The 13259-nt window shown below is 40.0% G+C and overlaps 1 protein-coding gene across 2 annotated transcripts; it reads left to right on the forward strand.

Annotated features, from left to right (window-relative positions):
- The first annotated feature begins 1255 nt into the window (after positions 1 to 1255).
- On the forward strand, positions 1256 to 12671 carry lhx2 (LIM homeobox 2). 2 transcript variants are annotated; one of them, XM_023341757.1, is made up of 5 exons: positions 1256 to 2423; positions 3515 to 3717; positions 4379 to 4746; positions 7034 to 7239; positions 11869 to 12671. In XM_023341757.1, the coding sequence occupies exons 1-5, from the start codon at positions 2241 to 2243 to the stop codon at positions 12157 to 12159; spliced, it is 1251 nt and encodes a 416-aa protein (XP_023197525.1). In that variant the 5' UTR covers positions 1256 to 2240; the 3' UTR covers positions 12160 to 12671. The 2 variants fall into 2 exon arrangements, with proteins under 2 accessions (XP_023197525.1, XP_005807440.2); XM_005807383.3 differs by having other exon boundaries at positions 2226 to 2423; positions 4376 to 4746; positions 11869 to 12670.
- Positions 12672 to 13259: the final 588 nt, after the last annotated feature.

Here is a 13259-nt window from a genome sequence, read left to right on the forward strand (position 1 = left end):
TACATCGACTTATAAAATAACAATAATAATAATAATAATAATAATAATAATAATAATAATAATAATAATAATACGTAATAATATAATACTACTACTACTACTACTACTACTACTACTAATAATAATAATAATAATAATAATAATAATAATAATAATAATAAAGCGGAAATAAAAACTTAAATGGGCAGAAATTATTTCAACGCATCTGGTTAAAAAATATGAAGAGAAAGAGAAAAAATGTTTTTAAAAATGTTATTTTTAGATTAAAACCTGTCCAAGTTGTTTTATTTTTAATCTTTGACGTTTTCTAATGTAACTAATTATTTTAGTTAAAATTTTATATCATTTTTTATTTTTATTTCAAATTTCTTCTTTTATTTTCTCATAAATAACTGAACGGCGGCTGAGAGGGCCATTTAGGAGGAAAAGCTGCTTCGACAACTTCTCCTTAAAACACCAGCCTGCATGGGAAGTGACGTCAAATCCTAGAAAGTAGAAAGTGATGTTGGAGAGAAAAAGAACAACTTTTTGATGAAAAGCCGACTTGCCAAATTGAGCTCAAATAAGCCGCGGTTTTACTCTGACTAGACAGCAACACGACATACATAAAACCATTGTTTTCCTTTAATTATTGTATCTGTTTCATTTATAAATTATTAAATCAAATCGAAAATTAATAAAGCTTCACATCTGTGTTTTGATAGAGGAAAAACTATCTGAGCAACACTTTCTACTCCACGCAGCCTCATGGGAAGTGATGCAGAAACCTGGAAAGCATCAAGTGGAAACTAGTTAAGGTTGGTAGAGAGAACTTTTACAACTTCGGGAATAAAATCCGAGGTGATCCATCTGTTGCGCGGGAATAAACTGTATTTCACACCTATTTCAAGAAGACAAACACAAAATGAGGAAAAATCAAGGATGGTTCAGCTTTTTAAGCGGGAGACCTTACAAGTTGCGCACAGATCGCTTTGGAGAGGCTGAGGTAGAGAGTCATGAGTAAAGGTCCCAGTAGACTGCTGGGGCTCGCGCGCACGCACGTACACATACACACACACACACACACACACACACACACGCACACACACACACACAGAGAGAGAGAGTTTTCAAGCCCCAGCTGCGGACAGTGCGCACCGCGGCTGCTGCTGCTGCTGCTGCTGCTGCTTCCACATGCTCTCTCAGAGCTGCTTCTTTCTCGGTGAAAGTAGACAACTGAACAGTTCCGAGACCCCGGCAGAGCCAATGAACACAAGCGCTGCGTCGTGACGCAACAGGGCCCGTAGATAAGGAGCGGAGGGTTCTACCGGGACCTTAAACGGAGGACCGGCGGGTTTGGGGGGTTCAGCGGACAGTCAGTGAGCGTAAAGCCAGCTCCTCCTCCTCCTCCTCCTCCTCCTCTTCCTCCTCCTCCTCTGCTGCCGTTACGCACACGCATCTTCAGGCATGAGCCCAAACAAGAACTAAACAGGCTGTACAACGGAAAGTGCTGCCCACAGATCACCGACGGGACTTTATCACGCAGAGGCCACGTGTTTTTTTTTGTGTTTTTTTTTTCAATTAGTAGTGGTTCTTTTTATTTTTGTCTGTGACTGGGGCAAGTAGTTTCCATCAGCTGCTGTGAGAATCAACTTGGACTGTTGATCCCGCAGGAGGAGAATCGTTCCTCCCAACCTTTTTTCTTAATTGTTGTATTTTTTTGTGTTATCCTGTATAAACTGCTGCCCAGAGTCACACAGAACAACCCGGATGGTTGTGCCAGTTCCCCTCCACAGAGCCGACATCCGAAAACATTCCTCCCATCAAGGAGGAGGCTGAGAGCCGTGGAACGGGAGCTTCCGTACTTGGTATGTTTACTCCCAACAAATGGATCAGAAAATATAGAAGAAGCAGTTTGCGAAACCAAAAATAATTTTAAAAAATCTTCCTGAGAGAAAATTGATTTTTCTTTTTTTTTTTTTATGAAAGACTCGGAATCCACGCGGCTGTTACTGAATTAGTCAGAGCTTATTAATAATGAGAACTGCAGAGATTCGGATGATGGTTGCCATTGGCAGATGATACGTAGTGTGGAGAACACGTGTCCAATTTTTCCTTCTTTTTTTTTTCTTTTATTTTCTTTCCTTTTTTTTTTTTTTTTTTTAATCCCTGAACTGGATTTCTTACTTGTCATCGGCAGCGAGGAAAAGCCCGAAAACTGAGCGTCGCCACTGCGTTCCGGCGCAGGCTCTGCGCCTCTGATGGACATCTTGGCTTGCAGATCCGAAGAGAACAGTTACAACATCCTCCCCTCTGCGGCAACGATGCTTTTCCATGGCCTCCCCGGGGGCGATGTGCACGGTGTGGTGGAGGAAATGGAGCGGAGAGGAAAGGGCGAGTCGGCGGCCATCAGCTCGGCCATCGATATGGGCGAGTCAGAGACGGTAGGATACTTTTCCTGTCTCCTTTCTTTGGCCTTCTCTCTCTGCTGCTTCCAGTGTCGGCAGCATGGCCGCTTGTAAACATGTGACAGAGGCTGCGCTCCTGTTCCGCCTTCCTCTGATTTTAATCGTCGTAGAAGAAAAACCAGAGTAAGCAACTGTTGAGGACATTTTCCCAGACTTTCCCTAAATACTGCTGATTCTGCAGCTCGGAAACTTGGTTTAGTCGCAGTAAAATGTCCAAAATAAATCAGGCCGCAGTTTATAAAGTTCTAAGATAATTTAAGGAAATTGTTCAAGAAAAACAACAACAAAAATACTGTATTTTGACTATTTCAATGAGCTTCAGATATCGTACATCGCAACATCAAATAGGTTCAAATTTGCCAATTTAAATAAAAAAATACACACACATTATATATATATATATATATATATATATATATATATATATATATATATATATATATATTATATTCTGCTCGAAGTGATCGAGGTACTCGCTCCTAACAGCAGGAAAGTTTTCTATATTCCTGTTGTAATTTAAATCAAAGGAACACCGCGGGCCAGAAATAAAAAGAAATAAGTGCACCTTATTCCTGGAGGTGTGTATTATCTCCGAGGCCTCAGAGCAAAATAACATCCAATTCCAAAAACTTCTAACAAACCAGCAGACTTGTATTTTGAAAAAGAAAATATATTTCTGTCCATAATAGAACCACCGCAGAGTGACTGCACACAGAAAGTAACGGTCGAGTTATAGAGCAAATCTACTTCAATCAAATCTATGTTTACATGTTAATATTATATATTACAATAATATATTAAATAATTCATCTGTGAAATTAAAAAATGTGCTTTATTGTAAAGGATAACTCAGAAATAAATATTCATGTATTATTGACAAGTCTCTTCCGCTGAGGTTTCAATCATACTTGATTTAATCTGCTAAACACGGAGAGCTAAATAAACTGTGGCTTCCAAAATCCTTGGACCTGGACTGTTTAAGCATTCCGGCTGTATATTTAATATTTCTAAATATACTTTTTTTTGTTTTTTTTTGTTTTACCCCCATGTCCTCGTGCACATTGCAGGCCATGCCCTGCGTGACCAGCGAGCGCGTGGCTCTGTGCGCGGGCTGCGGCAGGAAGATCGCGGATCGCTACTACCTGCTGGCCGTGGACAAGCAGTGGCACATGCGCTGCCTCAAGTGCTGCGAGTGTAAACTCAACCTGGAGTCCGAGCTCACCTGCTTCAGCAAGGACGGCAGCATCTACTGCAAGGAGGACTACTACAGGTAGGAGGGAGGGGGTCATGTAGAGAGAGCTCATCGAGTTTGGTTGCAAAAACGCTTAGAAAGAGCTGCATGTGCTTGATGCTTTTTACAGTTAATTATAGCCAATTTAGTGTTAGAGTGGCGGTTAATCAACACGCTGAATTCTGCAGTGCATGTCTGCAGAATTTTACACGGACTCAAACTCTGCTGATCTCTCTCCTTGTGAAAGTTAAAATTAGGGGACGCCAAAACGAAAAAAAATAAAAACAATAAAAAAATAGATAAAAAAAAATCGAACTGCTTGGAAGTTAAAATTGTGTCAATTTGGGGAGACAAAAGTGACTGGAGATTATAAACGCAATTGTTTTTGAAAGTTCCGCTGAGATATTTACTCAGAACATTTCAGAATACTCTTCTACCGAGAACAGATCAGGTGAAGAGTTCTTAAAAAATACGAGAAGGCTGCAGTTTATTATTAATGAGGGACCCATTCGGAAGTGAGCCTGGCTGGCAATGTGTGAGAACATCACGGAGAAATCCGACTTAAGTTTATATTATTAAAAATTGGACTCGGTTCTAACTTTGCAATTTACGTTGAGAATTCCTTCCGGGTGGGAGCTGGGGTCAGGGGGTCACCGGGGTCACGTTCTGCCGCTCATGGACTCTGTTTTGTCCGCAGAAGATTTTCAGTGCAGAGGTGCGCGCGCTGCCACCTGGGCATCTCTGCCTCGGAGATGGTGATGCGCGCGCGGGACCTGGTCTACCACCTGAACTGCTTCACGTGCACCACGTGCAGCAAGATGCTGACCACCGGGGACCACTTCGGCATGAAGGACAGCCTGGTGTACTGCCGCCTGCACTTTGAGACTCTCATTCAGGGAGAATACCAGACTCACTTTAACCACGCGGACGTTGTGGCGCACAAGGGCCTGGGCCCGGCCAACGCGCTGGGACTATCCTACTTTAACGGCGTGGGCACGGTGCAGAAGGGCCGGCCCAGGAAGAGGAAGAGCCCGGGGCCTGGGGCCGAGCTGGCTGCATACAACGCGGGTAAGAAAACAGTCTGCAAAATGTTAGTGTGGGAACGAAAAGGGGAGACGTACTTTTTTTGTCTCTTTTTTTTAAACTTTACTACACTACTAATGTTTTTACTTTCAAAACTAAAAGGCAGAGGTAAACATCAGTCTTGACTCAATAATAATAATAATAATAATAATAATAATAATAATAATATAGAAATGAAAAAAATAAATAAAACATTCATACAGTTTAACACTTCCAAAATAGTTTTGAAGTGTTAAACTACTTTGGAATAAAGTATAAGTGGTTATTTTCTTTCTAGAGAACTGAAAACATAAAGCATTAATTTCAAATAACTAATACAACCACTTATCCTGCGGTTTAAATGACTGCCTCGTGCCCTGTTCACTGAATATAGAAAATTATACATGTTAAAATAGTCCTCTAGATTTATGTAAAGAAAAAAAGACAAAAAGCTGCTGTGCATGCCTGTCCCTCTGCATGAAATTTAAATAAAAAATAATTAAAAGTTGGGTCCAAGTGTGCAGACAAAAAAAAACAAAAAACAAATCTTTGATCTATATTTGTGGAGAAAAGGGCAGAGAAATATATATTTATTTAGTTGCGTTTTGCAGTTTGATATAATCGGTCAATTTAAGTATTAAAATTATTTTACAAGTAAAATCTTGGTATGTTCAACTTTTTCCAACGAAGAGTCAATCAGCTAAATCTCAGAGAATGTTTAGTTTCTTTGTTGTCCTTTTCTCGGTCATACAGAAGATTTAAGATTTAATTATATTTCAATTTTTTTCCCTTTGATTCCTTATTTTGCATTTGCCCTCTTCCACACACACTCACACCCTAAACACACCCACTTCTGGAACCTCTTTGCTTTGGGACCAGGCCAGTATGGGTGTGTAGCAGCCAGATCGATGTGATTTGATGGGTTATTCACTGGAAGAGAGAGCAGGCAGCATGCTAACCTCATAACAGCAGCGTTTTCTGGCGTCCCTCACTCACAGTCTTCAGAACATGTGTAACATTTGTGTCAAGATCCGGAGTTAGACAAAACAAAATGACAGCATTAATGACATGTTTTTTTTATTATTTAAATGTTGCTCTTTGAATACATAAGGACTTTTAACATGACATCCAGTTTTAGTAAAAACGCTGCAACAAGTGGACAGAGTTTTCTCCTGCTTTGGAAGCAGCTACTGTTTTTATTGTGTCTGTGTGTTTCTGTTTCATTAAAAAAAAAACTATCCACTCATATCCACTCAAAGAACAAATCAAACTTGTTTAACTTTGGAACAAATTTGTGCTATAAGAAGACTGAGGAGCAATGAGAAAGAAGAAGTAGTGCGCCCTCTCCTGTTTCCTACTAGAAACAGCAGCAAAGCTTAACCTGACTAACCCTAATACGGGGTAACCCCCCTCAGTGGGCCCCATCAGGTAGCATTGTCTCTGCATTCTGCTGCTGGACCATGAAGTTAGTAGAAAAGCAGCATAAAGATGACTGTTTTTTTCCTCCCTTTTTTTTTGGTTCTGTTTTGTTTGTTAAAGCGCCTCAGCATATGCTTTGGCTGGAAAACAACATTTGTTCTGCCTGGTGCGTATGGGCTAATTAAGTAAAGTGTTATTCTGGTGCTTTTCACTCACTTCATATTCATCATTTACAACATTCCGATATTGAACTGTTATGCATGCGGCAACACCTTGAATATTGCCAAGAAATTTGCAGGCTGGGATGAATATACTGTATGTGTGCTGTTGTCTCAGTGGTTGCTGTGTGTTTGGGAGCGCGTGTGCTTGGCCAGGCTACGTTTTCACCTCTCTCCTGGATGAAGAGGCAGAGATACGAGGCGCACTGGCCTGTGTGGCAAGGTGGGGAAGGTGAACGACAGCTGGAAGGGACACTCTTTACATCAGACTCAAGTGATGAATCAGGGAAATAATAACAGCAAGAAATTTTCATTTTTGTCACGCTAAAAATAAAGATGATAGCGCACTTTAATATTAGAGGCGTAGAGATTTTTGAGATTTTTTTCGTCTGACAGAAAAAGCACACGTGGGGCATTCACAGAATATACCTTTGGAATCTGTTCTTTTATTAGAAGTATTGATGCACTAAAAAGTTGCTTATGCACACCGAGGCTTGTATTATTTGATTACCAGGTTCATGTGAGACCTCGGACCCGATGAGAGTCTGGCATACAAATGCTACAGGGTCAAGCTAATAAGCAGCAGAAGAATAAAAACGATAATGATGATGCTGTTCAGCCGACTCAACCTGCCCTCTTACCCTTGTTCCCCACAGCTCTGAGCTGTAATGAGAATGACGGCGAGTCCATAGACCGGGACTCTCAGTACAGCTCCAGTCAGAAGACCAAGCGGATGCGAACGTCCTTTAAGCATCACCAGCTGCGAACCATGAAGTCCTACTTTGCCATTAACCACAACCCGGACGCCAAGGACCTAAAGCAGCTTGCCCAGAAGACGGGCCTCACCAAGCGGGTCTTACAGGTAACCCTCGCAGACTCTCACATCTTGGTTCACACATTCTGTGACTGAACAGGGAAGGAAACATCACAAAGCTGTGAGTCACAAATATATTGCACCGTCCTATAAACTCTTGTTTGTCTTACAAAGCTGTAACTCTCTCATTCTCCCAGAAGTACACCCATATGACAGGAAACATTGCCCTGAAGAAATTCCCTTTGAATAGACATAGAAAGACAGCATTGTCCTCCGTCTAAACAACGTGAATCTGGTTAAGAGGTGAAAGACAAAGAGCGGTCGACCTCAAGAAAAAACAACTTTATCTGATGGGACCACCGGGCTAAAAAAAGTTCATATTTTAACATTTTTCTGCACTAAATATAAACGAGTGTCAGACCTTAAACAGCCATTGTATGTTGAATGTTTGGAGGGCAACACTGTCTGGAACCAAGAGACTCTGGTACATGGCACAGTGCGCTGTTAGCAAAATATTGTAGTCATGACTGAAAGTTTAATAATACTCATCTAAAACGATAACTATGATAAAATGTTTTCAAATGTTTGTAAATGAATAAAAACCAAAAAAAAAACTTTGAAAGAAGAAGAAATCTGATCCGATCTGTTTTAGTCACACTGATAAACAGGACAAACGGGACAGTCAGACTTTTCTCTGCCACTTGAAGGATTTGTTAAGGATTTGTGACTGTAAAACTGAATTAGTCTTTGGTTAAAAGACTATAACTAAACTTAAGAAAGTGTCAAAATAAACAAACAAGCATAGGGCTATAAGAGAATCCCTTTACACTCACTACAAATTCTTCTTTATTTCCATGGCAAATCAATACATTTTTAAGTGATGGCTGGATATCAGTTATTTCTGAATTTTTCTGAAGAAAACTCCCAAACCAAACCGTAAACACTGAGCAAGAAAGAATGATCATAGAAGTACAAAATATTTATTTACAGTTTTATTAATTAGGAAGATGAAAGCTAATTGTGTGCCTACTTACACAGACTGAAGGCTCCGTCTCTGTATTTCTGATTGTGATATAACGCTCTGATGGTGACTGAAGGACAGGAAGGAAAATGTTCTTCACTATATGGAAAGACGACACAAGAGGGTGTTTGATTTCCACTACGACATGTACTACATGTTATCTGGGGAACTGAGAAAGAAAGAAAGAAATACAAACGAGTTGTGAATAAAAGAAAAATGTGAAAAGGAAAAGGAATATATCCTTCTGCCTTAATTAGAGCTTGTAGTCGTTTTGCTTTGATGCGTTTTCCTGCCTGTTATTCCGGCTGAAGAGCCTCTCCTGCCACTCGGTTCCCATGGCTCTGTCATGATTCTGTCGCTAACACGCTCCAACACTCGGCTCAGCGCTCAACTCTGTCTCACTCACTCACACACGCTGCTTTTTATTACAATTATTTTTCTATTAATATGATATTACTACAAATAATTGGTGCAGAAAAACAATAATTGGTGGAGGCTGTCTTCAGTGCTGAGCTGGAGGCCAGTGTCGTTCCTGGGGATGATCAGGAAAACGGCTTAGCAAACATGAGACTAAGAACTGAAATCACAGCTGCTTTTATGCCCACACACTGTAGACGGGTCAATTAGAATTTCCTCACAGGATTGGCAAATAAAGGAAGCCATGGGCTCTGGATTTTTATGTGCAAACATAAAAGAGAAGGCTGTATTTTTCCTGAGACTAGCCGTGAAACGTAAAGGCTTTTTATAACTTCAGTACACAGCACAAGAGCAGTGCAGCTTTGTGTTTTTAAGCTTGCTTTTATCCCGGACTCCAGTTAGACCATCAGCAAATACTCTTTAAAAAGACAAAGAGATATTATGCTCACTGCTGGCTCCAAACAGAGGAAATGGAAACTTCCTCCACAGATCTTCTCGGAATTCTTTTACTTGTAATTTTATTTTCTGAAGGAATTAACAAAGAAAAACACTGAAAGTAAAATGCATTCAGTGGTTTATAAATGCATATAAAAATGATTCTGATGCATAGAATCAGTCATGTGAAATTTTCTCAGCTGTTCGGCTTGTTTGGTGTGGCGTCTGTAATCATGTAATTCCTTTGATTTGGGTTTCGTAAGAATTTTTTTAAGACAGTGTGCTGTATATCAGGAACAACAGAACTGCGGACATCAGTTTATTAGTTTATGTAAAATGATTATGCTTCCTCTTCCTTTTTGATATCTGTCTCCCATGACATGGAAGGTTCTTTTCTCAGGAAAAATGCTTTGAGATGTTTACACTGTTCCCGCTCACTCTCAGTTTTCTTTAGAGTTTAAACAGCTTTCTGTACTGATGGCAGCAAAGCAGCAAGCCAGAAAACTAAAAGAGTGAGCTAAAGGCAACCACAGAATGAGACTGTGCCAAAGTTGTGTGTTGTGATACACACCAAAGCGGTTTTTAAATCCCATCCTTTCGCGTCCTGTACCTGCCTAACCTTGTCCACGGTGGAGCGTTAGGAGGCTGGAGGAAGTGATGGGGTCGGTGCTGCCAGTCAAGATGCAGAAGACGGCACACACTGTGTGCAGGACGCTAACCCTAACCCCTGACACACACACTGCCAAACCCCAGGGTGATTTAAAGTGGCCAGTCAAGCTAAGCGGAATTTGGGGAGAAACAAATCAGAGAAAAGCTTCACCTGCACACGGAGAACATGGAGACTTCACGCATACCAGCTGAGATTTAAACCTAAGACCTTTTTAGTGTGACGCCACAGTTCTAACCATGAGGTCTTTGCTCTCTGTTTTGAGAAAAACTTAGACATGTTGCAAAATCTTACAGAAGCTCTTCTTCTTGATGAAAACCTGAAACCTGCAACTGTACTAACCAGACCTTCCTGATCGATACCGATTTCCATTGTTTTTACGCCTGACCTGCCAAATCAGATTCTGAAAAATGTTTCCTTTGATCTACAGCCAGTTTTATTGTTTTAGTTCAACCAGTTGAGGAAAATGTGTCTGATTCAGAGTTCTGAGTAATTCACTGGCGGATCTTTACTTAAAGCTTTTAGTCAAATTGAAAATTGGACATTGTAGACCTGCTGCATTTTGTGAATTATGGTGTTTGCTGCTAAGTTTTTCCATAAATTTATAAACTTTTTCTGATGCAAGCTTTGCATTTCTCAGGCTTATGGACATTTCACAATTAATCTGTGTTAAATCCAAAGGGCGGCTGTCAGAAAGACCTGATGTTTGAACAAATGAACTTTCTTCTTCTTTTTGGTTTCTAAAGAGGCCATTTTAAGTTGTTTTTATCTCTAAGCCAATAATTCCCTGACATGAACCTCACAGAAAGACTGCTGAAGGTCTTCTCCAACCTTTGAAGTGGACTTTCATTTCTTCTCATTTTAAAAGTAACCCAAAGAGTCTTAATAAGTGCCTAGTTAATGCAAAACAGTCCTCAAAACTGAGAAACTTTAACATATCAAAAAGAATGTCAAGAAGAGTAATTTCCATTGAATAGTCAATGGAAAACACTCCAGGAGGTTGTGAATGAATAAATTACACTTTCTTGAAAAGTAGGAAGTAAAAACAGATAAATTGTAATTTAACTGATCTTTCTTTTAAATTGTTTTATTATATTTTGATATGTGTGCGTCTGATGCCTTCTTAGAAACAACCACTTTGATTTTCAATCTACATCTGCCAGAGCAAAGTATAATCCTGTGTTTACTGTATATGTAACATAACAAACTGCTAATACTTAAAAATAATCATCATTTGCTTGTTTTTCCAAATATAGTAGTAATATAACAGTGTTAATATTCCAGAACAGCTTCAATCAATCTACAGATAAATATAAAATCTGTTTTTAATATCTATCTAATTCTAAAGGAGACCTAATGTAAAAAAGCAACAAAAAAACAATCATCATAAAGAATCTCTGTTCATTCTAGAACTATCCTGTTTAATGAAGTTGAATTGTCCATCCATCCATCCATCCATCCATCCATCCATCCATCCATCCATCCATCCATCCATCCATCCATCCATCCATCCATCCATCCATCCATCCATCCATCCATCCATCCATCCATCCATCCATCCATCCATTTTCTTACCTTTCTCCCATTGGGGTTGGGAGGGGTGCTGGTCTCCAGCTGTCAACGGGCGAGAGGCAGGGTCACCCTGGACAGGTCACCAGTCAATTGCATGGCAACACAGAAACAGACAGAACAAACAACCATTCACACACACACCCACACACACCTAAGGAGAATTTAGAGAGACCAATCAACCTGACAGTCATGTTTTTGGAAGTTGAATTATTTTAGATTTTAAGCTGTAGCTGATCAAATGAGTCGGACTTCAGTTTGAAGGAAATATTGTGGTGTTTAAATATTAGTAATGCTTCAGATTTTATTAAACCCCAGTGGAAGGTTTATTCCAGCTGCTATAAATATATAATGGTTCAAGCAGCACAAGTCAGTTATAAAATTAATTAATGTAATATTGTACCGCTAACATTTAGCTGTTGTACAGTAAAAATGGTTGTGTAAGATGTGCAATACAGAAATGCTTGGCAGTTGAGGGTAGTTAAATGAAATCCTGTTTAGGGCCCCATGCCATCTTGGACCGACTCTGACTCAAGATTTCTTCTTTTTTTTCTTCTTTTTTCTGAAGGTCTGGTTCCAAAATGCTCGGGCCAAGTTCAGGAGGAACCTGCTGCGGCAGGAGAGCACCGGGGTGGACAAGGCATCCGACGGTTCCACGCTGCAGGGTGGGACGCCCTCAGGCCCGGCCTCGGAGATCTCCAACGCCTCCATGAGCCCCTCCAGCACCCCCACCACCCTCACAGACTTGACCAACCCCACCATGCCTACTGTCACTTCTGTACTCACGTCGGTGCCGGGCGGTATGGACGTCCACGAGTGCCGGAGCCCATCACAGACAACACTGACCAGCCTCTTCTGATGGTCAGAGCACTAGCCCCTCACCCCTCATCATCACCACCTCTCCCTGCTCACTCAAGACTTTTTCCACATCCTTACCCTCCTTCTGGATCTAAAAGTGAGCACTGTTAACACCTTAGAACTTTAAAAGAATTAGAACCATGAAGGAAACAAAAGGACTCCATTAGAGACTATCTACATAGTGAGGCGGCTGGGCCTCACTGATGGAATGGTTGTTGTTATTTTGATGTTGTCTTGTTGAGAACTGAGGAGAACCGATTAAAATTTTTCAATATTCACAAAGAGAGACTGCTGAGAAGAAATGTTTTCTTTTTTTGGGGAATTTGTTTTTCAGGACAGTATTTATGTTGTAAAAGAATCACTGTTAGAAGGACTGTAAAAGGTCTTTTTTTTTCATTGTTTGGAAATCTCAGATTAAAATACAGTTTAAAATATTCTATGACTGCCATGTGCCTTTAACTCCAATCAGCTCCACTTTTGCTGACTGAAGTCAGTCGAACCTGACTGTCTCTAGGAAAACTGGATGACTTAAATGAGTTCTGTGTGTTTTGTGGGCTTCCAGTTTTTTTACGTGTCTCAGAATAAATGCATAAATATTCTTCTCATTTGAAGAAAAATATACGCTGGAGGGAAATTGTTTAGGAAATTAATATTTATTCAGAATTTATTCCATTTAAGAATGAAACTATAATCTGATTAAAGTGAACCAGAAACTATTCAGATCCTGTAGCTGTTAGAAGAAATATGATGCAAAATAACTAGTAACACTGTAACTGGATAGGACTGTTGCTAGATACATTTGTATGAACCGGATTCATATTTACAGGTATTACTTATTTAACAGAATCGAAGATACAAGAATATTGAGAATATTAGCTTTTAGAACATCAGACCTTTATGTTATTTGTTTTATTTCATTTGCTGGTGAAGTACCTACTTTGTAGTGGTTGCTGTAATTAAGACAAACAAAATATCATGCTTTTCTGGACCAGACTTTTAAGATCTTTTATCTTTTTTTCTTCTCATCATATGAAGTAACCAGCATATCAGCTGTTATGTTTTCTTCAGGTCAAAAAGTTTGCTGCAGGTTGAGGTTGGCTC

This window comes from Xiphophorus maculatus, chromosome 11 (assembly GCF_002775205.1).
Source record: "Xiphophorus maculatus strain JP 163 A chromosome 11, X_maculatus-5.0-male, whole genome shotgun sequence".
Taxonomy (NCBI): Eukaryota; Metazoa; Chordata; class Actinopteri; order Cyprinodontiformes; family Poeciliidae; genus Xiphophorus; species Xiphophorus maculatus.